At 42.4% G+C, this 27,019-nt stretch overlaps 1 protein-coding gene across 1 annotated transcript; it reads left to right on the top strand.

Annotated features, from left to right (window-relative positions):
* Positions 1–636: 636 nt before the first annotated feature.
* LOC119138416 (leucine-rich repeat-containing G-protein coupled receptor 6) lies at positions 637–27,009 on the top strand. Its single transcript, XM_037278428.1, has 18 exons — positions 637–1,185; positions 10,841–10,912; positions 14,199–14,270; positions 15,736–15,807; positions 19,542–19,757; positions 20,198–20,269; positions 21,148–21,216; positions 21,666–21,737; positions 21,841–21,912; positions 22,259–22,327; positions 22,917–22,988; positions 23,098–23,163; positions 23,239–23,310; positions 23,631–23,702; positions 24,107–24,232; positions 24,353–24,492; positions 24,638–24,718; positions 24,812–27,009. Exons 1-18 carry the CDS (start codon positions 977–979, stop codon positions 26,032–26,034), a joined length of 2,847 nt encoding a protein of 948 aa, XP_037134323.1. The 5' UTR covers positions 637–976; the 3' UTR covers positions 26,035–27,009.
* The last annotated feature ends 10 nt before the right edge of the window (positions 27,010–27,019 follow it).

The following is a 27,019-nucleotide window of genomic DNA, read 5'->3' as shown; positions in this document are numbered from 1 at the left end:
TCACTTTAATGGTGGGAAAAAAAAAAGAAAGTCCAGAACTGATATATCTTATCTCCTTTTTTCTTCAATACCACAAAAAAAACGTTTGTGGACCGTGTCGATTTTTTTCAAATGTATTTTTTAATCATCTCCTCTCTCCGCTCCACTGCTAATCTATTTTTTCTGTGTGTTTGCACACATGCTGTCACATGAGAGTCCAAAATCCCAAGCATCCAGCAGCAGAAACCTGAGAAGGTGCGACTTACGAGACCCCGCATTCTGATCTTTCTCGTGACGGAGGGACGCACAAGTGTGAGAATTGCAATTTCCTCCAATCAGATCCTTTTCATCTAACTTTTTGGCTGGCCAAAAAAACCCATCTTCATGCAAATGTTTTCTCCCTTTTCTTTTGCTATAAATGCTCTCTGGCTTCCATTCATAAGGTCCCCCTCGCCCCCCTTGCATGTCCCCTTCCCCAAACAGTCATTCTCTTCACATTGAGCCTCGAAGCGAAATAAAACAGGGCAAAGCAAGGGAGAAAGGGAGCGGAGAGGACTCAGCGGCCCCTCCCACCTCCTAGAGATGCTCCAGCCCATCCCTAAATTACGAGCCAATGAGAGGAGCTCACTCGCCGCTCGTGCGCTCCTTCTACAATAGGTAAGGAGTGGGAGGCAGAAAGCCTCGGATATATTTACAAGAGAGAAAAGGGGACGATAGTGTGCATTTTGTGGGGGGGGGATACATGATGAGAAACTAGAGGGCATATGGGAAGGACATCAAATTAGGACTTGAAGAGAAGAGATGTGACAGCGGCAAGTGCAGAGTTCCTGAAGAAATAAGTTTGTCTCAATCTTTGATTAGGATCCATCATTTAAAAAAAAAAAAAAAAAAAATTTGAGAAAGAGCAGGGAGCTGTTTTTTCTCCCCTCAGCTGCAACAAGAGACAAACCAGAAGAAAGTGAGACAGGTGTCGAGGCAGACAGGTGGACGCTCAGACATGCTGGCCGTGTTTTTTCTTCTCTGCGTGCTCGACGGGGTCGGGGCATCCGGGGCTAATGAGCGCGTTCAGGACAGGCAGGGAGCAGCCGCTTCGCAGTGCCCATTGGCATGCCAGTGCGAACAAGACACCATCTTCATCATGGTGGACTGCTCCGAGGCGGGACTATCGTCTGTGCCGAGCGACATCAGCCCTCTCACCACTTACTTGTGAGTAACAAGCGAGCAAGGAAAACGCTTCCTTTCCTGCTTCTGATATTGGCTGATATCGAATGGCTTGTTTTTTTTTAAGGCAACATGTTTGTTCACACTGGGGAAAAATGTCAGTGTGAGCAGGACAGCGACAATAGCAGTTTGTGGAGAAAAACGTTGAGTGTGTTTGTGTTGACCTCCTAGAAAGAATGAATGGACCACTTCATTTGGTTTCTGAGCACCAACTGGGGACTAGTTGAGAGGCAAGGTGTGTGTGTGATGGTTAATTTGCTGTGTATACGTTTATGATTATTGTGTATCTTATTTTGATGGTACTAAATAGTGAGAGTGTAAACCACAAGCTCGAGATGTGGCTCAGGAAGTTCAATTTCGTGAGCTGCACCTGAACCTTGGAAGCTATGAAGCGTTCTTTTTTGGGCTTTAGGTCATTTTTGGTACATGATCGAAATGTATTGTGGTTTATCATTTAGGGAGTAGAAAATCATGAGTTTTTTTTAAAAAGGTGTCAAATTCATTCGTTCAGACTAGAGGTGTTCCTCAAGGATTAACCTTGGGTACACTTCTTTTTTTACTAAGGACCTTCCCTGTCTTTTCTCACACTGTCCTGATCAATTATATATTGACGATAGAGTTATTTATTCTTCAAAGCCTTCTTTGTCACAAATTTAAGAATCTTTACAGCATGACTTTAACAATGTTGACCTTTGCTAAATTGGCTTGACCTTCAAATGAGTGCTTTCATGTCGAATATGAATGAGCTGCTGTCGTTATGAATACACAAAACTGTCTTTTGTTTCGTTCAAGAGATTATTGACTCATGAAGCAAAGTTTGTGGAAAAGTTCAGATTTAAAAAAAGAAATGCACGTTGCAACGGTCCAACATTTGTGGACATGATGTCTTCAGGCAAAGTAGCCGCTTCCCACCAGGAGTGTCAAAGTAAGAACAGAGACAATATACACAACGTGAACGACTTTCTGACAAAGCTGCCAAAACTTTCAAATGACTTTTCGACACGGGCCTCCGAGGACAGATTACAGGCATGTCTCGATAACTGATAGAGGTGACTGAAGTCAAATCCAGGAAACTGTGATGGAGCCGTTACTCACACATGTACAAGTTTTACAGTGGGATGGAATTCCAACGGGTCGGGAAAGATCAAAAGTTGATGTCATAAAAAAAAAGGCAGGATACAATGGATAACTCTCCATGAATGATGCCTGAGTCCACATCTGCGATACTCGCATCCAATTTCCACATTTCTTCTGTTCACCGGGAATCCTCAGGGTCACATCTATCCAAGAGTCTCTCGGTAAGGCACGCCCGCAAACGCAACGCACCAGCCATGACCTGGGACTCCTTCTGTGCACGACTCTTAATTTCCTTCCACGCCTGTAACAGATACACCCACCAACATTGGCTACAAACATGAGAGTAATTGTTCATTTCCCTTCATTACCTAACACTGGAACTGGAGCAATTAGTGAGTTTGAGGGGTGATTTAGAGCAAGAAAAAATAAACGCTGCGACCAACCGCACACGCCCACACACACAGTCGCACCAACGCACGAGGAGGAACGTGGGGACGGTTGTAGCGATACTAAAGTGATGACATCACACACCTACTTTGCCCCGAACTACAAAAGATGACATGAGCGACAAGTGAGCCGAGTGTAAAAGTGGAGTTGGGATCAGCCTTCCGGCACAGCGTGCAGGTTTGCAGAGATTTGCTTGGGAACAGTCCACATTACAAACCTGATCCACATGAGGTTGTGAAACTGCATGACATCATCCGGCCGTGTCATGAGAGAGCGCTTCGAACGTATTTAACGCTGGAGGCCAAGCCTTCTATTTCCTGCTGTTTATTTGCACACTCGGCCGAGCTCTGGGTAAACAGGTAGACGCACCATTTCATTGTAATCACTTCAGTATCCCTTTATGCAGGTCGAGGTATTTACTGTACCAAATTCATATCTGGGGGCCATGGATGAAATGAGCTGTCATGTGAGACGTGAAAAGATTCTTTGATATTAGATGAGAGGAGGGAGAGCGCTTTGGGCTCGGAGACAGCGTGTACTGTACAGTGTGCACATCAGACATTGGCTTCATGCTTAGATGAAAAAAGAAGCTCAAGATGTCACTTCGCTAAAAAATAGAATGTTTTCCCCATGAAGTGACCACGTCGGAGGCTGGAATCGAGCAGTGATTAGGTGATGCTTTTTTTTTTTTTACCGGTGGTGAACTTCTAATGGAAACTGCAGCTCGTACAGTACCAGACGGATGAAAACCATCGTGTGTGTGTGTGTGCGCGCACGCAAGACCACCCAGACTGCTGAGGGAGGGAATTATGCTTTCCAGCCAGCTGAAATGAAGCAGGACTATAAAATGAACAGGAGGATGAAGAGGAAAAACCTGAACATTTCAAAGCATCCAAAGAGTGGCACGCACTTATTTTAGACACAAACTCCCCCCTCCGTGTTGTGGCAGTAAATAAAACTGACGTGTGCGTGTCATTTCGTTATTATCTTGATGGAATGATTCCTATCATGAGTGACCGGGGTCACATGTCTGAGACAGAAGAAAAAAAAAAAGAGACAGGGCGGATCGCGCGACAGACAGACAGATGGAGACACCCAAGCCAATGGGGGTGAATTGTTTGAGGTAGAACACTTGAAAACCAAGAGCAGCCTTTGTGCGTGTGTTTTGGACGGACTTCTGTTTCACTATCAGCCCCTGCATCAGTAGACAATTGCGTTTGGTTGCCTTCATGCTTTTCTTGACAAGACGTATGGATGGACTTGAACAGATTAAAGTAGGTGTAAACATGTGGAGGGTTGCGTTTTTTTTATTTTTTTAGAGCAGTGCTTCTTAACCTGGGTTCCATCTCAGGGGTTCGGCACGAAAATGTCGTGATGACGCATATCTCGGCAGAAGTCGCACTGATTTGCTGGTATGTCATTGAGTTCATACATTGTGGTGATTTTGTTCTTTGACCAAGGTGATGTTCATGCACGGCTCATTTTGTGCACTAGTAAAAAACATTTATGTCTTGAATTTGAAAAAATGAATTTTATGATTCACTAGACGGGTTCGGTGAATGCGCCTATGAAACCTTCAACAAGAACCACTGTTTAAGAGTAAAAAAAAAAAAAAAATGCATGAACTCTTTGGGAATACTTGTCAATTTTAATAGTGCGCACAGAGGTTACATTGACAGCAAGCCTCCAATCCGATAAGAGAGGATAATGCACCTCTGATTTCAAAAGAAAACGCCATCACAAAGAAAAGGAAGTCATGTTATCTTCCCCTCTTGTTCCTTTTGTTTCTTCCTTCCTGTAAAAGCAGAAGAATCTGCCAAACGTGTTGAGAGTAATTCCTCATCCCTCTCCTCTAGAGAACATGACAAGCACTTCCGTCGGATAGAAAATTGATACTTGCGCCTGAGGGGTGTCGGAAAGGAGTGGGCAGTTAGTGTTCCGGCTTGTGCTTTCCTGACATCAACCTGGGAAGCTCTTAAATGTCTCTCGGGGACAGACGGCAGGTAGACGCACAATGGATACAATAATGTTTCTCCAGGGGGAAATGGAGAAGAGACAGTAGCCTCCCTCAGTGTGCTTTGTGGAAAAAACAAATCTCAATGGCAACATGGCATCAATGTAAATTGAACTTTAAAGGCATTAGTCATTGTATGTATTTCTTTTTTGAACAATCAGCCGGAACAGTTTTAAATGAGCTGCTATTCTTTTTCTTGACATGCTGCAGCTATACTTTAGGTCAGGGGAGTCAAACACAATTTTGTCGTCGTTTCCTTCAGAGGGCCATTAACCTAAATAAGTGTGTATATGCAGTATGGGCTACACAACAAACTGATGAATAACTAGTTTTGAAATCAGAGATTAGTCAAAACTGTTCAAAATCTTTAAAAAAAAAAATTGCTATCTCTATTTCCAATGGGAAGACAATTTGTAATTTTAGTCTTGACACAATCTGTCTTCACGGGCCACATAAAATGATGTGAGGGGCCGTATCTGGCCCCCAGACCTTGAGTCTGACTTGAAGTGGATGGATAAAAGTGTAGCCAGAGAGTGACTCCTCCTTGTATGTTTAGAGGCAATGTGGCGTGACGTAAGTATGATATGGAGGCTTGGAATGTGCTGCCTGGGACATGAGGATGAGGGGTGCCTCTGACTGAGTGAATTCAGAAGGCCGACATGGCCCAGATTCCAATTCTGCCCCTTTCATTCATGGGAATGTTTGCGCGTGTGAGTGCTGGCATGAATATCCTTGTCGCTTTTCCACTGACAGAGATGCCATTGTGCTTTGCAAAAAAAAAAAAAAAAATGTCCTGTACTGTATAAATGGAATAAATACACCTGCCAATTATTACTCTTGATGACTTTCACACTGGATAGCTCATCTAATGGCTTTTAAAGTCATTTTTAAGATTCTGCTTAATGAGGTAAAATAATCTCAAGAGTAAAAATCGGAGGCTGAGTTTAAAGACTATCGTAGAAATTCTACAAGCACGTGTGTTTTCCATCAGCTGGGAATTGTGCCACTGTGATGAGATTTACATGTCAAAAAAGAAGGAAGAAAAACTCCAATGGGTGTACTTTACATGCACGGCACAGGGCCAAAGTAAATGGCTTCAAAATGACAGCAGCCGCATGTCTTCATTAGCAGCCTTTGGCTTAAGATTTCCGTTCATTCTCGATGTTATCTGCGTGCGGCCACTGTTCCGTACGTTATATGGAGCAGAGAAGGCGATCTGGGAGGACAGTGCTAAATTATTTCAAACTAGATCCCGCGTCCTCCTGTTTCTGCCATTCAACCCAATGAAGCCATAAAGGCAAACCGACCCCGGGAATCTGCGTTTTGTATCATCTTCCGGGATCTTTGCACAATACAAACTGTCATCGCTAAATATTAGCTTTGAAAGCAAAAAAAAAATGTTTTTAAATTAAGGGGCATTTGTTAAAGGTATCACTTTTATTTATAAACACACAAAAAATAGGATAATAAACTACGAAGCATCTGCATTGTATCATGTTCCGGGATCTTTGGATCATAAAAACTATCATCGCTAAACATTAGCTTTAAAAGCAAAAAAAAAAAAATTTTTTAATTAAGGGCCATTTGTTAAAGAGCTTTACGAGGTATCACTTTTAAACACACAAAAAATCGGATAATAAACTACGAAGAATCTGAATTGTATCATCTTCCGGGATCTTTGCACAATAAAAACTGTCATTGCTAAATATTAGCTTTGAAAGCAAAAAAAATAAAAAATCAGGAGCATTTGTGAATGAGCTTTACGAGGTATGGCTTTTATTTATAAACACACCAAAAATGGGATAATAAACTACGAAGGCTCTTTTGGCCAGCTCACAACAGCTGCCTGTCAGTCCCCGTCCACATCTCGGAGGCAGTTGTATGTCACACTGTTCCAACACTTCCTGTTCCATTAGTGAAGTGCTTGACCTTTCACCCCTCTCCCCTCCGTCTTATGTGTGGGAGGACAAGAAGCGGACATAAAAGCGTGTATGTGCCCCGCGCGCACTATACCAGTCTATGAAGACTTCCCACAGGGCACAAACGGGTTTCCCATGACATGACCCCCAAAGTGAAGAGCCGCTTTCTCCACCCGGACATCCGGCTGTCACTCTCCCCAAAACGACAATCCCTCCTTTCTGCCTTATCTGGTCTTTTTCTCTTCCTCCCTATCCGTTTCCTGTGCTCTTTTGTATCCCAGTTGTCCCGGTGGACATTCTTGTCCAGGTGAAAAGATTTTCCTCACCCTTCTGCTCTTTGTGGCAGATGAATGAGAGACAGAAGAGAAGGCCCCCGATAAAGAGAGTTGCTTCTTACACAAAGCGCTCCCTCCCAGGAAGTCGAGAAAAGAAAGAATGAGAGGAGCCAAAGTAGTTTGTTTGTTTAAAAAAAAAAAAAGATAAAAAGCAAATAGAGACCTCACCTTAAAGCATTTAGGCCCCATTGAAGGCGGGATCAAAGATCCTCTTTCATTGAAAGCGCTAAGCGGACTAGCTGAACGTGACGGAAGACTTTACTGTCATAGTGACGGTAAAAAACAGCCCAGGCGTGGCCCAAACTATGGCAAATACACAAATCCTACCCTGGTTGTTGTTTTCCACCATGGCCAATGTTCTTTGCCTTTCAAAGGAACAAATCTCACGGGCGCTGTTTGCTGGGTGCGAGACTTTGCCTGAACACGGCGGGATAATGGATTTGCTGGGATGTTAGGATATAAAGAAGACAAATCTGACAGGGGGGTAATGGCTTTTGGAACAGGTTATACTGTCAAAACCATGGAGACAAGATCCTTCCCAAGGGCAATGTGCATATTTGTATAAATGCCAACGACATTGACATTGATGTCAAAGAAGAAGGTAATTCTTAACTGATTTTGCTGAGCTATAAATTTTGCAAGACTGGACCAACCACGGTGACTTGGTATTGGCTCGGAAATGAGGTAAACCCATTTTTTTAACCTACAGTGCCATCTAGAGGAGTCAAAAAAATACAACTGTTTCATGAAGCATACTTGAAGCTTCGTTTTTTCTGTCACGACTTTGAACCAATTCGATCATTCTATGCTCGCAGCGACTGGAGATCTACACAAAGATGAATCCTGTGATATCATCAAGTCAATTTCCTTCTGAATTCACTCACCAGGGTGGTCTGGAATTACGTCTTCCAAAATGCCACGGTGGTTCCCGATTGTAGTGAGTGACCTCACAGCGGCGCGGTTGTGTTTCGTAAGCTTGCGGCCGGTTGTTTTGTCGCGCTAAATCATCGCGCTTGTCAAGGTAGGCCACCAGCTCGAAATGATCCAGAAAAGACACATAGGGCACATTCACACTCGGGCCTTTGATCATAAAGCCGATAACATACTTGAGCGGTTGGTTGGGCTGACGGCAAAAAAAAAAAAAAAAAAAGGAAATATGATGAATCACACTATTGTAACAAGCGCTCGATGTAACTCCACGCTCCGGTTGAAATTTGAAGCAGAGATTGGAAGCTAGAGTGGCACAGGATAAAAGAACACAAGGCCCACGGCGATGAATAGAAATCTCAGCCCTTAAGAAAAACACCTTGACACGGTTACCCGATGAATCATTTCATCATCAGAAGAGATGGAGACATTCGATGGCAGCTTTTGCCACTCATTCAACAGTCTGTGTCTCGTTGGCTTGAGGGCATCAGTCGGCATTTGTTCCAGATCTCAAAGGCTGATATTTCCTGTGTGCCTCTGCAAGTTGAAAGACGTGTGGGAATACACTACCGTTCAAAAGTTTGGGGTCACAAAATTGTTTGGGTATATATTTATTTAGATAATTATTTATAGATTATATATATAATCTTCTGTGTAATAAATCTTATAATATATATGTATACTTATATTCATAGATTATATATAATCTTACACAAATATAAGATATAATTTATAATATTTAATTCATAATATTTTATTATAATAATATTTACACTACCGTTCAAAAGTTTGGGGTCACCCAAACAATTTTGTGACCCCAAACTTTTGAACGGTAGTGTATATAAGCAGCCCCCATAAGCAAGTTTCATAAATGGATCATTTTCTGATAAGGAAAGGAAATTGATCTGCCTCACAGTTCAAAGATCGCGGGTTCGATTCCGGCTCCTGTGTGGATTTTGCATGTTCGGTAAGGATAATGGATGAATGAATAAATTGTCGATTTCAAGTCAAAGATGCTGTCACACACACATCAAATTAGAAGAGAGAAACCTCAATTGCAAAAAGCTCTTGCTTTCTCATTTCATGTACCCGCGCTGAAAATATCCGCACGTCACAGCGCCAGCCGACACAATGCACATGTGGTAGTCATCAATCATAATTATCATGGTTTAAAAAAGCCACAGCTGTTATTTGATTTTAAAAACAAGCCATAGCGCCGTGCCTTCCAACCATACGTCAAGTTGTCAGCAGAGGCCTTGGCCTGCGCTGGAGAAATGTCTCGAGCCACACTCGCTCAACCTTTCCCCATGACTCACCGTTGTGTCTTTATCTTGAAACATTTTACCCATTGGAGCTTGTCTATTCCGTCGGGGGGGGGGGGAGCGAGGAGATAATGGCGTGTTATCGTCTTTTGGAGAAGCTGCGTGAAGTCTTTGGATTTTGTGCGTATCGCAAATATTACATCATCAGTGTTGTTGTTTTTTTTGCAAGGGCACCGGCCCAATATTAGCTGTCGAAAACAATCCGCGGCATGCTTCAAATAAACGAATCTAATTAAAAAATTGTTGATAAAACGACAGAAGGGAAGAAACACTTGCGGCGTGCGGTTTTTGGCCCAGATGGAGCTCAGCCGCCTCCAGCTGGGAGCCATTGAAACAATTTCAACTTTGTAGCCCAATTGAATTTGATCGCATTTTCTATACGGCTCATTTCACTTTGAACTGTTTTCATAATCAGTTAGTTTCAGGGCCTGTTGTTGACACGTGAAAGATGAAAAGCACTTGGGATGTAATTTGTAATCCACAATTGTTTTTTTTTTTGCTACCTTTTCTGGCTTGTGCTCTCAATGTCATTCCAAGATATACAAACTGTGTAGCGACTCATTAAAATATCAGAATGGAACACAAATAACAGGCAAGTTGTGTGGTATTTGTTCTAATTAGCGTAAATGGAAGATGAATGGCCTACCTTGTCATGTGACAACGTCATGAGAGGACTGGCTGACGCCACCCGATATAGATGCCCTCGACTGACACCTTGAGGAGCTCTGTTCTGCCCTTTGACCCCCTGCGGAGTTCATAAGGAATGTATTAAATGTCAGCAGAGCTATAAAAAGGCGATGTAATTACAAAAAAAGAAATGAATGTGGAACAAACTGATTCATATTTGCCCCTTTTTCCCTTGACAAGATGGCACGGAGCTGTCAGAACAGTTAAATATGAATACAAGTCAAATCGTTTTTTCCAAAGAGCATACCAGTGGATGAATTCTTTCAAGCCAACTTTGTCTGACTCAACAAACAAACAGCGAGCGTGGTCGTGAGTCAAAGCTCCCGACTTTTGACGGGCTTTTCGGGGGGGGGGGGGGGGGGGGGGGGGGGGGGGGGGGGCAGTTTACACTTGCTCGCCTGGTGGTCTGGCCTCATGAGCGATGGTTAGTATCACCGACACAAAGAAACACGTCTCAAGTGAGAGGCAAAAAGAATAGCGATGACCTCAGCGCATTCCGTATGGTGTTTGTCAAAAAGGGCCCGACGTGACCGAGGCACAAGGTTAGATGTGTTTTCCTCCGCGGGCTGACATGGATGTTGTCACTGTCCAATTTCAAACCATAGCGAGCAGAAAGGTGGAATGATACAATCTCCCAAGGGGAGGGGGGGGGGGGATGAGCGAGCGATCAGATCAGAGAAAAGTTCGAGTGAGACATCTGGAAAAGAGGAAAAGGTTGAAATTAGTTGCCCGACAAAGTTTCACTCAACATTTCCCTTTCCTCCTTCAACTCCCTCATATAGATGATTGATCACCGTATGAAATGCGGTTCGTCGCCATATAATTTACACGGGCTGACAATCTTCAAAGACCGTCGATAAGGTAGCTCGTTGGTTGATTGATACTTTTGTTCTGTTGTTTCTCTCTCCTCAGGGATCTAAGCATGAATAACATCAGCGAGATTGAGCCCAGAGCCTTCCACCGACTGCACCTGTTAACTGAACTGTAAGTACGGAATCCTTCGGCTCATGTTTAATAAGCTCCGCTCACAATTCATACATGACAAGGAAGTCAAAAGCCCGAGCGAGCTCGACTTGATCGATTGATGACTCCGGTCCGCCTCTTGGCAAGCCAGAAAGTGCTTGTGGCGAAAACTTTGCGGAATGAACCCGATATTCATTTCCAGTGATTATTTTGCGCCTTTAGCGGTAAGGAGGTTCGGTCCACGCCGTGAAAATGCACGAGACAAAAATGTTTTGCAATAGCTACTGAGAATGATATTTTACAATCAGATGAACATGGCAACATAAAAAAAGAAATTATTGCCTGAACACAAACACAATTTAATGAACTAAGCAAAATGCTGTCCTTCACTAACTGACAAATTTGGTTCATAAGACTTTTTTTTTTCCCCTTACATACTCCAAGGCGGAATGTAAAATGGCCAAGAAGCGGAAAGTCTCACTTTAAAAAAAAAAAAAACTCCTGTCATCATAATGGGTACAAGTTTTCTTGCTGGCTTTTTCCAAGCCAAGAATGAAGAAGTCACTTTAAGGACCCAATTGCAAAATTATATCATTTGTCGGACACCGCCATTTTTTTTTTTTTTAAATATTAGTTTCTTCAAAATAATCTTGATAGAAGGAAGTGGACAGATGGGTTATTATCATTATATACGGCAAAGAAAAAGCAGCTAATGTGTGTGCGTATTATTAGCGGCTAACACCAGAAAGGGGCGGGGCTAGACGTGCAGCAACAGGTAGCGTGATTAAATTGTTTGATGTTTGCCTTTACATCTTTAGGTTCCCACACCTCCATTCCAATTCAAGTTAAAGCACTTTACGATTATTCAATATAATTGCATGTTACTTTTTGAGATACTTTTTTTTTCATGCGTTTTGTGGGAGTGCAAATGAAAACATTTGAAGCCACATACAGCAGGCCTTCTTAAAAGTATGATATTGCTTTCTACCTTCGTTAATATCGTTCCCTCTTTTGAGCAGCTTCTTCTGATATTTAATGACATTTATAATGATGTAATAGTCGGTTCAAGCAAAAGCATGAGCATCTCTTTGATTCTCTGTCGTTTCAATGTTAGTGTTGGCTGGCCTAGAGCAAATTCTTTACAATTTCAAGTCTGACCCATCCCACATTCCTCTCATTAGGACATAATTCAAAGTTATTTTATGAAACAAATGAAGGAGCTTTTACTTCAAAGAGCTGTCAGTCAAATATTAGCATTAACTTCATCTACCAAAAAAAAAACATCTTCAAATGTAGTATATCACTTTATGATATGAGGTTAAATAAAGATTTTAATACGAACCAAAATAAAGGCTTTTGTTCATATCTTATCAAATTGAGATCATTTGAGTCAATGTGGTTTTATTGGTTACCAGTTTATCCATTATAGTAAAACCACTGTTGTCTCTTTTGTTTATTCCAAGAATCATTTCAGCAAAGTTGAACCACTCTGAAATTTTCAAGCCAATTTTTTATCTGTGCAGCTCCAGGGCCAACAAATGTCCAAACCATCCTGAAATCAAATTAAACACAAAGAAAAAAGCAAAAAAAAAAAGCTGGGGCAACGCTTTGACAAGCGCAAGACGCTTTTCATTAGAATGAAGTTGATTTAGCATGATTATGAAAGCCAAAGTGCGGAACTTATATATCCACGTATATACACAGGCTGATGTCATGGAAACTCCGTGTCAACACAGCTACGAGTGTTTTGCTGGATGTCTTTCAAGACATATTTTTACGATCCATCTTCACTTTTGATATGATAATCCATTTCACAAATAAAGTATCCAATGAAAACTTTGGAAAGTTGGAGGAAAGTCTGAGATAGTCGTACATCGTGCCGATAATGGCTACGGAGAGCCTTTTGTATATGTGCAATGCATCTGCGGTTGATCTTTTACTTCAACAGGAAGACGCCCGAGGGCCTATACGGAAAAGAGGCTTAGATCTAGTTTATGGGGCCTTAAGAAGGTCAATAGAAATGGTTTAGTCCTGTAAAAGTGGATATTTAAATTGTCCCTCATGGGCATCTTGAGCAATAGCAATAAATAAAAACAAAACTGAAACATCTGTTATGTTTTACTGCTTTTCTCTCGGCACGACTGACAGGCGACTTGGGGGGAGAAAAGAAAAAAAAAAATCCAGTTTCTACTCGGTGATTTGTGTCTCTATTTGTGTTGATAAACACACACTTGAAGAGTGTGAGATTTGGCAGGTTGCATGCGGGTTCGTCGGCCTGACACATATTTGACAGGAGTATCGGATGTCGGCGAGAGTCTGCACACAACCCATCTGGGTGATGCTCCTTTGGAAGAGCTGCCGTTTTGTTTGGTTTTTTTTCACCCAAAAACCGAAAAGCGCGCTCGCGAGGATGCCGCTGTGCAACATGTAACGTGTGCTCATATGTTTAACAAAAGTGGGTGGTCTCAAGCTGTGAAGCGCCAATCTGTGTTTAAACTGCGCTCGCAGTTTCTGACCTTGAGAGTTACACGACTGGACTCGGCCTTATTTATTTAGACATCTTATACACACTCACAAATGACCATTAGGTGGTGTGTTTGATAAACAAGTTGATTGGATTGCTTGTATGAATGCGTGTGGTTTTTCCTTCTTTTGCTATCCTCAAGGCTCCTTAGAAATGAGCCCAATTTAAATCAAGGACATGGAAAATAGCGCAAGCTGTCACTCGACACATGAAAAGGATACGCGCACTGCATGTGCGCGCGCACACACAAACATTTCGTTTCATCACTTACTAAGTTTGATTCAAATCAGACACATTTTTTTGTGGCTCGTAAAGGCAAATCGTGTGTGTCGGATTCTTCCAAATTCTCTTCATTTTTAGCAACACTGTCATATGATATGACTAGATTTTTGTTCCTAATTCAATTTAAAAATAGATGAACAAATAATTGATTGGATTTGGATTTCAAAGCTATTCGAGCCGATGTTTTGGGGGGTGTATTTGATCATATATTTATACAGGTTCTCACTTGGTAGTCATAACGGCCCTCCGCGACAAAAATGAGTTTTGACACCTTTGGCTTAAGATTTCAAGCGACCACATTGAAGCAAATCACAGATTTGCATACTGCCCCAACATTCACCCTAAAGTCTTGCGATGAAGTCATGGCAGCACTTGATCCCTCCAGCCAAAAGTAACCAACGTAGCAAACGGCAACATTTTCTTAAGAGACTCGTAAACTTTGATGTACTGTCTGTATACTCCTGTCCTTCAATTTTCTCTCATTTCTCTTTTGGCCTCTAGGCGAATCTCTGGCAATCGGCTGAGGTATATTTCAGTCCACGCTCTCCAGGGTCTGCACAACCTTAAAGTTTTGTGAGTAATTTCTTCCTTTCCACACCAGTTTTATGACTTCTGACTTCTTGCCATACAGCTTGGCTGCTGCATCAAGGATTTCGGGCATTTGCTTGACTGCTACACACAGATCATTAAACGCACCATCACGATGTCATGAATTCCTGATTTCTTTTTTAGAACTCACACACCTTCACAGGTGCACTGCAAAGAATCACGCCACCCACTGTGATTACGAGTGACAGCAAAGCGGCCACCAAACTATTTCTAAGTACTACAAGCGGTAAATTAGAAAAACGTGCACAGCAGCTATAAAAACATACAATAGAGCCAGAATTGGGAGGGCAAAAGATAATAAAAGGCGTTTTTTTTTTTTTTTTTTTAGTGGGTGTTGGACAAAGCGAATCTCTGGAAATCAGCTGAGGTATATGTCAGGCCACGTTCACCAGGGTGTTCACAACCTTCAAAGTTCGGAGTCATTTGACGGTTTCGGGCTTCTTGGTTGGTGAATGGTGGGCTTGTTCTGTTGGATAGTGTACTGTAAGCGCTACAGTGATGATTACATTTTAAATGTCACTTACATAGAGTTAAAGATGTACCACCCAGCGTGATTCCAACAAGTGACCGAGAAGTCAAACTATTTCTGTGCCCTCTTTTAATACGACAAGTCGTTAATTACAAAAACATGCACAGCTAGCTATTAAAAAAAATGTGTCAGGGAATAATGGCATCGATATCTCGATGTCGGAGCAAGAAAAATGTATTAAGGTGGGCTTCGTGTGTCTGGTCAGTATCAATGTACGGCTATTTGTTAGCTCGCAGCTAACGTGAGCCATGTTATGCACACTGTGATTCAAAATGACAATTTCAGCGAAATATGATCCTGCTCGTTGGAGATGATATTTAACATTTTACAACTGTTATGAGCTGCTTTTAAAAATGTAAAAATAAAAAATGTCAGCATCCCGGCCAGCGAAATATGATCCTGCTTGTTGGAGACTATATTTAACATTTTATTGCTGTTATGAGCTGCTTTTAAAAATGTAAAAATGCAAAAAATTGTGGTTTCGGACCAAAAGTGTGAAGAGGAATATTCCAGTCTAGGGCAGTGACATTTTTACTGGGTTTTTTCTTTTTTTTTTGGTTCTCGTTACATGTTTCATTTGGTATTGGAGGTGCCCCTTTGTGGTAGCTCAGATAATTAATAAATTTCGCAATACCACGGAAGTTTGGCTTTCAAGTCTGAGTAACCTATACCAAAAAGAGAAACAGAGAGCAGGAGAGGAAATAGAGTGTTCAATTGCTTGCCCCCCATTTCCTCTTTTCTTCGGAGAATGACATCAACAGCCCACCCAAGGAGCTTCTTCTCCTTTCCTCTACCTTCACTGACCGTGTTCCGATTTGGGTCAGATTCCAATCACGATGGAATTATTTGTGCCCTCATGTTTTGTTCGTTTAACCAATGTCTTTTTTTTTTTTTTTCCAGGATGCTACAGAACAACCACATTGAAAAACTTCCCGATGATGCTCCGTGGGACCTACCAAACTTGCTTTCACTGTGAGTCCAACACACACACACACACACACAGCTCATTCTGCAGTCTATAAAAAATGCTACAATCCCCACCCACGCATATCTCAGCTATATATTAGCAGAGACACGTTGCAGACTGTATTTTAATACGGGCTCAAGTGCCTCTGCATTGACTACAGAGCTGTCTGCATAAAGGCACTCGAAGGTAGCATCTGGAAACCATGAGGGGAAACAGCAGACACTGCAGGCCAGGGAGAACATCTCCAATGAGCTGTGAAACAAGCTCATTTTCCATTAATTCCCGCACTCTTCCTCTTCCACTCTTCTGGCACCACCCGCACTGGATCCCCCTGGCTAATGAGTGTTTGGTGACTTAATTGTCTCATCCGTACATATGTCAGCAAGGGGTGAGCGCATGTGGATCCCATCTGTAATTCTTCAACCTTACCTGTCCATCTTAATATCAAACCGCAGACAAACTCCACCTGCCCCGCTTTCCATATGCTGAGACCCAGAGAAAACAACGTTTTGGAATTTTCTTTTTACACTACAAAATTCTTAGGGGTGGAAAGAAAAACAGTTACCGTATTTTCCCGACTATAAGGCGCACCGGACTATAAGGCGCACCTTCAATGAATGGCCCATTTTAAAACTTTGTCCTTATATAAGGCGCACCGGACTATAAGGCGCACCATTAATGCATCATGTCAGATTTTTAATCCAAATCAAATCATTCTCCATTTGATCTTTTCTATTTCAACTTCAGACGCAACAAATTACTTTATAATCACAAAATAATGATTCATAGTCTTCAGCGGGCCACTTATGATTGATTTCATGACACAATGCTTCGGGCCAGTTTAAATTGAGGAATTTGGTCCATATATAAAGGCGCACCGGACTATAAGGCGCACTGTTGGCTTTTGAGAAAATGTTAGGTTTTTAGGTGCGCCTTGTAGTCCGGAAAATACGGTACATGGTTTTATTTTTATTTTTTACAATGCATCTTTTTGAGAGAAGATAGGGACTCGGTTATGGCAAATGTGAAAAAACTAGGACATAGGTATCAAACTCAAGGCTCGGGGGCCCAGATACGGCCCGCCACATTATTTTATGTGGCCCGCAACGACAAATTCTGCATTGATTTTATGTCATTAAAATTACAAATTTTAAAAAAATAGACATATTGCTTGCAATTTTAATTACCATTACATTTAAAATATTTGAACAATTTTTACTAGTCTCTGATTTCAAAACTAGTTATTCGTCAGTTTGTTTCATAGCCTATACTGTATATAGAAGATGTTGACAATCATGATGGCTCTCTGAGGGAAACTATGACTGCAATGCAGCCCACGACAAAAATGAGCTCGACACCCCTGGCCTACAACTAAAATACGGACCAAAAACATAAAAAAAAAAAAACTCCTCTACAGAGGACTAAAATGAGTTGCTGTTCAACATTCACCTGCTTATATGCTGTGGTCAAATACACTTTGCTTATTCCCAAAATGCTGTCATTGCCTTCAACGTGCAATACGAGGGCGTCGAAAGTCAATTCTGTGTGTGTGTGGTCTTTGAACTCCCCCTAAGAGTCCCAAAAACAGGCCTACACAATGAGCCCCTGCATGGAGACCCGCTACCTTGTCATTATAATAATGAGAAGGACAGCAAAGAAAGATGAAGGTGAAAGCAAAGCTTGCCGGCGCCTCTCGCTGACGAGAAACACGCGATTAAGTAGAAAGAAAAAAAAAAAATGGCATCACAGCACGGAACGCTTTCATCCAAAACAAATGATCATTTGATCTCCAACAAGAATTATCTTGTCTCCAGATAACTATCAACATTAGGAGAACCAAGTCCTCACATGTCAAAGGAAGTTGAAATTAAAAAAGGAAGATAATGACTAGATTGTGCTCATCAGTAGGCACCGCTGAATAGATTTGGTCTGGAGAATTCAGACAGATAAGTGGGCACAACTCCTGGATTGTGTAAGAGCATGTTCTCCTTCACTTTCCCATAACCATACTTCAGACTTTGATGTAATAGACAGGAAATAGCTGCTGCTTTATTGCTTGCTGTGAAACATTCCGAGTTCTGACTAGACCTTTTAGAGACCTGGCATGTCCACACCGAGGAACAATTATTTTGCCCTGGAGAGTAGTCCAGAAAGTTGGAAGGTCTTCCGCAGCTTTCATCTGGCGATTTGGGTCAAGGGCAAACGTGATGTCGAGGGACGATGTTAAGCACAAGAAATAGATATTAAAAATAACTTTCTTAGGAAGTAGACAATGAAAATGCCGTGATGTTGGTCTGCCGGGATATATATATATATATATCTATATACAGTTGGCCCCTGGGGAGCAAAGCCCAGAGTTCAGAGTTTGAGCTCAGATTTCACTTTGATCTTTACGTTTGTTTGGTGAAGCCTCGGACGGGTGACGATGCACAGAGAAAGAAGTTTAGAAAATAATCGAGTGTGATCTGTGAGCTGACTGGTGGTTAGGAGTTCTTGGATGTAGACATGTAACACGATGGGGGTTTCAAAAAAAAAGAGAGGGATTAGATTCAAAAACCAAGTGTGACTGGCTAAAAGTAGAATAGAAAGAGGACGTGGCCTTGGATTATTATCTCGGCCTAAAGTAGACCAGCGATCAGCCTGGACGGTGTGTATAGCATCCTGATTAATATTACGTTTGTGGAATGAGTTAAGCGGCAAAATTCATCTGTCGGTATCCATCTCAGGAGGCGACCATTTTGCCACTTGCCGTCGACTGGAAATGACATCACAGGTTACAACCAATCACGGCTCAGCTGCAGAAAACCGGTGAGCTGTGATTGGTTGTGACCTGAGCAACTGTGATGTCATTTTCAGTCGCGAGCAAGAGGCAAAATGGCCGCCCCCGGAGAAAGAGACAATGTTTACCTGTGGAATTTATATTCCACAAACGAAAGGTTGCTCAAAAATTTGTGATTGATCAAAAATTTGTGTTTGGACTAGTTCAGCTTCAGGGAACATTACGAAATTATTGGTGCTTCACTCCCCTCCCTGAAGGATATTTACACCTCCCATCTCACCCGCAAGGCGACCACGGTTGTGAGTGATGTGAGTCACCCCGCTCACTCTTTGTTTGATCTTCTGCCCTCTGGGAAGAGGTACAGGAGCCTGCGCTCCCGCACCACCAGACTCACCAACAGCTTCATTCTCCAGGCTGTTAGGATCCTGAACTCTCTCCCCCCTTCTGCGTAGCGTCCTGTACTTTTGCGCTCTATTCTGACTGTCTGCTGTATGCACACTTGCTCCATTTTTGCTCCTCTTATTTATTGTGTTATTTGTTTATTTATTATTTATTCATCACTCTTATTTATTCATTGTTTGTGCCTTCTTGTTTTTTTTGTATTGTTTGCTTGTATGTATATTGTGTACTATGTCTTGTCACCGTGGGATAGTGGGAACGTCATTTCGATTTCTTTGTGTGTCTTGGCATGTGAAGAAATTGACAATAAAGCTGACTTTGAAATCAAATTTGGGGGTTGACTTACCCTTTACTTGATTACCTGTGACAGAGGGGTTAATAATCAGCCAGTAGCATCTCTACAGGCCTGTACTGGTAAAGTGAAATATGGTTCATCGCAGAGGATTAACCATAATTGCTTGATATGTATATCATTATATGAAATATGTGTAATTACTTTCCTGGAAGGCCCAGTTTTGAATTCCACAACACATCTACAAGATTAATGTTCTAACCCTACAGGCGTCTGGACGCGAACCTTCTGTCTGAAGTTCCCGCTGGGGCATTTCGAGGAGTGCGCTCTCTAAGACACCTGTGGCTGGATGACAATTCCCTGTCAGAAATCCCAGTAACGGCCTTGGATGCTCTACCATCCCTTCAGGCCATGACCCTGGCCCTCAACCAGATCACGCATATTCCTGATGATGCATTTGCCAACCTCTCTGCACTTGTTGTTCTGTAAGTACAGAAAGAATTACAGTGATCCCTCGCTACTTCGCGTTTCGTTTATCGCGGCTTCACTACATCATGGATATTTTTTCCAAATTAAAAACAACATTTAAAAGTCAAAATAAAACTTCTAAATTGAGGAAACATGTGTCTAACCTTTAGGACAATGTAGTATTGCTCCAAATGTTCGTTCACATTCCTTTAGAAGTCGGTTTCCGTGTGTTAGCACGATCGCAAATTAGCATCTTTCCACTAACTTGTTAGCCTGCCCAGTACTTCTTGTTGGTGACCGTACTTCGCGGATTTCACTTATTGCGGGTGGTTTTTGGAACCAATTATCCGCGATAAACGAGGGATTACTGTAGTTCTGTTGGTTGACGTGGTTATAAGTGCAATTTGTAAAAGAGACCCAAAATCCTCTCTAACAACAATTTTGCCCATTGCCCTAGGCATCTCCATAACAACCGAATCCAGATGATGGGAATGAGATGTTTCCAAGGTTTACATAGTCTGGAGACTCTGTGAGTATCTTCATATATTCAAAGAGAAGACAAATGCTTGAACCTAAATGATATTTGGTGCAATAATTTATCCTAATGATGCATTCTCCAGTCTCAACACTCCTGTGCAGGTTTAAAATTTAGAATAATACAACTGTAATCCGGAGACCATGATAAACCGCTTTGGACGCTTCCCCAAACAATCCCATGATAATTACATATGAGCAGGTATCAAAACAAATCATTGTGTCTACAGCAATAAAAATGCTTTATAATGACCTCAGGAAAAAAATGATAAACTCTCTAAAGTATACCCTGAGATTCATTGACTCTAATTTCCTTGCGTGTCTTGTAATAATGTCTCATGAGGTACTTCTAGTAGGTTGTTGTTGGAATAAAGATGGCTATTTTGTTAGCTTAGAGATCAGTTGTGTCAACATTTTCCTCAATACAAATTAGAAGGCAGAACCAGATTGGGGGGGGGGGGGGGGGGGGGCAGGAAAGCATATTTAGAAGACTTCAATGTGGTATAATTATAGATACTGTCTGTACAGAATGCAGAGTACATTTTTGCACATTGTCATACAAGCAAGCCATTTACCCCCACCCTGCCTTCCTGCCACCTGCATGTGAGAAATGTCAGTGATAGCAACAGTTGTTATGGTTCAGTGTTTCCTGGGAAACTAATGAGAGTCAGACCCAAATAATAAAGTAAGTGCTGCAAAGGTCAAGGGTCAGACGCAAACTTCAAAACCCCTTTAGCCTTTCGGAGAACAAATGACATGTACTGTATAAGGCGCGATACATTCCCGTGCACTTCAATTTCAACTTCGAGTAAATGATGAGCTTTTAATCATTGATGTAACCGTGACAACATGATGTTTATCTGTCTTTCACAGGGATTTAAATTACAATGAACTCCAGGAGTTCCCCGTGGCCATCAGGACACTGAGTAAGCTTCAGGAGCTGTGCGTACACACACGTACACACACGTACACACACGCACAAAATAACACCTGCCCAACATGACTATCATGGCTGAGTTATCCCCACTAATCCTGTTAAGTGAATTTAATGTGGCATTCGGATACAATCTCTCTCGCCCAAAGCAGGTGCTGGCTGCAACCCCCCCCCCCCCCCCCACACACACACACACACTCACACTATGTCTTTACTGAAATTCAGCAGATGTTCCACAGCGCACACATGTGTCACAGACACATTCAGCATACGTGTTCATGTTCAAATATCTTGTAACCAAAAATGTTTTTCAGCTGTGCAACCATAAGGCAGGTGCTGCATGACTTGCTTCTCACACACAAACACACTGTCACCCCCCCCCCCCCCCCCCAAGACAAACCAGAGCCATATTAATAGACTGCCTAACTATAAATTGCACACTGACTTTCATTTGCAGGGGCTTCCATAACAACAATATCAAAGCCATCCCCGAGAGGGCCTTTGTGGGAAACCCTCACCTCCAAACCATGTGAGAGCTTCACGCTTTTGTGACACTAAAAACTAAAAGGCCGTTTTTATTCAACAGCTCCAACGACATTTCAAGGCCAATTTATCTGTATTTTTTTTTGCAGCCATTTTTACGAGAATCCTATCCAGTTTGTGGGAAAATCCGCTTTCCAGTTCTTACCAAAGCTGCACACACTGTAAGTATGCGGTCAGTCAAAAAAAGCGTTCCAGTGAGTTCACCCAAACGCTATTTAAATCATGGTGCGTCCCGAGCAGCAAGAGCGGACATGTGTAATGGCCTACTGAATGATGTTGTGTTAGCGTATTGCTGCGCTGTGTCCTGATGTGGTAAGAGAGTGTGTGTTGTAAGAACATGTTCAATGGTGTGACTGATGATGTCGAGCGTGGCAGCCAAAAAGTGCCTGTATTGATGTTGGATGAAAAGTGTGATCGTTGAAACGAGCTGTTAGACAGAGTCTGGTGGACAAACATATGTGTGCATGAGTGAGAGTGAGCACTTTTTCTTTTTCCCCTTCGCTGCAGTTCCCTGAATGGAGCCACCCTAATTCAAAACTTTCCTGACCTGAAAGGAACAACCAGCCTGGAGGTTTTGTGAGTGTCTCCCTTTGACAATTACTGTAGTCACAAAAACAGTCCGGGTTAAAAATGGGGCCGAGACAGGAAATTGGTCTGATTTTAAACCCAAATTATTTTATAATACAACTGATAACTAAATTGGCACAATCACTAAATTTGAAATATTAGCAACAGTATTTTCTGGTTTAGAAGATGACTTACGATAACAGAATTAGTCCATTTTTGATACCGAAGAAAATCGGTCCAGCCATTGGTCATGAACTTAGCAGCTTGTACTATTGGATTCAGGCTAAAGTTCAATTGTGATTATCAAATTGGGACGGAAGCCCCACTACAGACAAATAACTGAAAATAGCACCTAGTTGTGGAGAGCTTGACAAAAAATAATCGACAAAGTAATCGAAAATAATCGTTAGCTCTAAAATTGATTGTAACGTGCAACTAATCCATGTGATTGGTACAAGCGGTGATCTCACTCATAGCTGATTGATATTGGAATAATCAGCAAAAAATTCTGATAAGAACACTGACGAAAAAAAAAATCCTTTCTAAATTAGGCTCATTGTCATTTGTTTGTTTGAGAGGATTCTTTTTCTCACTCTAGGACACTGACTCAGGCGGGTCTCTCCACTCTCCCTTTGGATCTATGTGAACAGCTGCCTCGTCTCAGAGTGTTGTGAGTATACATACAAACAAAAGCGGGAGGGGCTTCACATGCATACACTAGTCAAGTCAAGTCAAGTCAAGTCAAGTCATGCATACACTAACATTATCGATTGCTGTAGGGAGCTGTCATCCAACCAAATAGAGCGCCTGCCAAGTTTTTACCACTGCTCTGCACTACAAGAAATGTGAGTGATCAACAGCGCAATGGATATTTACAAAAAGTCACACTTCACCTCAATGCTTTGCAATTCTCCCAACAGAGGGCTTCAGCATAACCAAATCACCAGGTTAGAGTCCAGTACCTTCCAGCAGCTTGCCTCGCTAAAAACACTGTAAGTATATCTATTTTTTTACAATTTCATATTAGGTTTCATTTTGAATTGGATCTTGCAGGATTGTCAACTGTCATTAGATGGCCACTAGGAGAGTAGACATTCTTGTGAAGCAGTTCTTTCAAATAATATTTACAACATTTAAAAAAGTGTTCTCGTTCGACAGGCAGACAACTAGATAGTGTAGATCCAGTCAGGGAATTGAAAGCTTCAAAGACTTTCAATGAGAAAACTACGTACTCATGTGCAGCTCTACTGACATCTATTGGTCACAGACATATTGAAAACATAATTACTCATGGGTTTTTTTTTTTTGTCAGGGATTTGAGCTGGAACAAGATCGACTGGATTCATGAAGATGCCTTCGCCTCTTTACATTCTTTAGTCAAATTGTAAGTGACTCCAATTTTATTTTTCCTTGTGTATATTTGATATTTGCTAGCATGCAGAGGCGTAGCCAAGCCGGGGCGAGCCGGGGCGGCGCCCCGGTTCGGACTCCCTGCGCCCCGGTTGAAAAAAAATCGAACTTTTTCGATTCTTCATTTTCATGCCGTTTTTTTCTTTCGGTCTTGCGCGAATGTGCTTGCGCTATTCTATGTGCGCGATGTTATCCATTCACCGTTTGCCTCCCGGACCCGGATGTTGTTTTAGCGATCAGCGAACGGCGTGGGTGATGTTCGATTTTTTTTCCTGTGGGCGTGTGCCCCTACTGGAAAAATTCCTGGCTACGCCTCTGCTAGCATGGTATTGACCTGACATCCAATCCCTTGTTTCTTGGTTTCTGTCCTCCTCCTAGGGACCTGAGTGAAAACAGACTTAGCTCAGTGCCGTCTACAGGACTGGCAGGTCTCACCCATCTTAAGCTCAGAGGAAACATCAAATTATACCATGCCTTCAGCCCTGATCACTTCCCTCGTATGAGGTAACATCTAAAATTTCTAAAAGTTTCTTATGGTCCAAACATACCGAGCGACCCTGAACACAATCGCGAATGAACTGTTGCGCTGATTCCGCGTCATTTTAACTTGGTTGTGTGTTCCAGGGTGATTGAGATGCCGTATGCCTACCAGTGCTGCGTCTACGGTTCTTGTGATGGCTACAAGACCATCAGCCAATGGGACACTGACGATGACCTTCACAAGAGAACCGCTGCAATTTATCCACACCAACCTGACACACAATGTAAGGAAGTAAATATTGAGCCCATACAAAACCTTTATAAATCATTCACCGCCAGCCCAGTTAAATGGGATCTTTGACGTCTATATCCGTCAATGGTAGTGAACGAGTTTTGAGAAATTCTAATTGTTGATCCCAATGATTCCAGATGACCCTGACCTAGAGGAATTCCAGCTAGAAATAGAAGAGTCCAAACTTCAGGCCAGTGTCCAGTGCACTCCCACACCAGGTCTGAATTTACATCAATTCGAGAACACCGTTAAACTCTGCCAGCTGTGATTGACAGATTTTGATCTAACGCTGATCATTTTTGCTGCGGCAGGTCCTTTCCGTCCCTGCGATTCTCTGACGGGAAGCTGGTTGGTTCGTGTCGGCTTATGGACCATCTCCCTGGTGTCTCTGCTGGGGAACTCACTGCTGCTCCTTTCGCTCTTCAACTCGCCCTGCTCCCTGTCGCCACTACGATTCACGGTGGCCTGCATGGGCGCCGCTAATCTTCTGACAGGTGTTTGTACGAGCACATTGGCTCTTGTAGACGCTTTAACAGTGGGAGACTTTAGTCAACACGGCGCCCCCTGGCAAGGAGGCCTCGGATGTCAGGTGACGGGATGGGCATGGGTGCTTGCTTCCGAGGCAAGCGTGTTGCTGCTGACGCTGGCGGCTGTGCAATGCGGCGCAAGCGTGACATGCGTCCGCAGCTACGGGAAAGCGCCGTCACTGAGAAGCGTGCGGATATTGGCACTTGTATGTCTGACTCTGTCACTCATCCTAGCTTGTTTCCCCTCGTTTGGAATCGGGGAGTACGGATCCTCACCTTTCTGTCTACCGACGCCTTTACCGCCTTCTGCCTCTCAGCAAGCATCGTCTTTAATCTTTCCCCTGGTGCTAATCATGATGAACACCCTGTGCCTACTCGTAGTAACTTGTTCATACATCCGACTTTACTGGGAATTACTTCGAGGAGAATGCGAAGGCCTGTGGGACTGCGCTATGATCAAACACGTGGCCTGGCTGATCTTCACAAACGGCCTCCTTTATGTGCCGGTAGCTTTCTTCTCCATCTGCTCGCTCCTGGGGCTCTTCTCTCTCGGAGAGGAGGCGCTCAAATCAATCATTTTGCTTCTTCAGCCTCTACCCGCCTGCCTAAATCCACTACTATTCCTCCTTTTCACCCGACACCACTCCCAGTATTTTTTTTGGTATCGCCCAAAAGCGCCTCTTCAACTTCGCCGCGACCGTACCGTAGACTCGCTGGTTTCCGTGGAAACGGAAAAGAGCTCCTGCTCCGAAACATCGACACAGCTTTCTCTCGCTGATATCGACAGCCTGTGCAGCGGGGACCCGATTCGATTGTCCCAGTGCTCCTCGACCTCCTCGGTTCCTCTGATCTCTTGCCAGACACCTACTGTCAGAGCTAAAGAGCGACTGAGAGAACAAGGCAGCCTTGACCACAAAGCATGTCTGAAGACTTTGAATCGAGATATACGCAACAACTGCCCGATGCATCGCTCAACCATAACGGACTCTGTTGCTCCGAATCCGTAAATGGGTCTGAGAAGTTGGGCATTACGGACATTCGGTGGTCATCATGAACAGTGGCAGTCAAACTAATCCTGGGCCCAAGTCGACAAAGAACCGCTCAATGATACCGCATGGAACAAATGAGTATTATTGAGAACCGGTCGAGTGCCTCTAAACAGGGAAAGTTCCCGCCGCAATAAGGAATCCAAATGCCATTATACAAACAAAAAGGACCATTTTAGAATCTATTCAGTGGACTGCATCAGTCACAGATTTCTTATCTTCAACAGAGATCATGTAAAAGCTGAAATCCATCCACTGAAAGTAAAACACCTTGGAGAACTTGGGGCTGGACTTTAAATACACCAAGAACAGAGTTTTATGTATAAATGTTATATCAAAATGTGATTTTTCACGTGTGGCTTCAAAGTTACACATTGCTTGGTTACGGTGAACTATTTGTGTCTATTCCTACTTTCTGTTGACTTGACAATGAAAGGATTCATTGTCAAGCTTGTCAGGTGATTAACCAGAATAAGCAAACAAATTCAAATGTGTGTAAGAAATTCTTCTTGTTCTGTCTTAAACATCAAATAGAAACTTTGATTGCGATTATCTGGAGACTTAAGGGTAGACCAACAGCGTGTACAGTTTATGTCATGTAACTACCTCCGAATTAGGATGTCATTGACTAGGAATGCAAAGATAGCAGTATTGGGTGACAGACATTCTGGTGCAGGAAAAATGATACGACTGTCCCAGGTCTTGCCTAATTTTTATTTGTACTTGGTCTGAAAAAAAAGTGCTATCAGTGCATTCCTAGTATCGACTAACTACCGCTTTTAAATGTTTCTTTTTTTCCTATGATAAAACACCAAATATATTATTCTATATTTTAAGAGTCCTGTTTGTTTAAAACAAAACATTGTTGCTATATAGGTTGTACATACTATTGTATACAAGTTAGGTCTGAATAAAATGATCCTTTTATTCTGTACAGCAATGACTC

Source organism: Syngnathus acus, chromosome 2 (genome assembly GCF_901709675.1).
Source record: "Syngnathus acus chromosome 2, fSynAcu1.2, whole genome shotgun sequence".
NCBI lineage: Eukaryota > Metazoa > Chordata > Actinopteri > Syngnathiformes > Syngnathidae > Syngnathus > Syngnathus acus.
The sequence above is the reverse complement of the archived record's forward strand: the minus strand, read 5'-3'. Positions and strand labels throughout refer to the sequence as shown.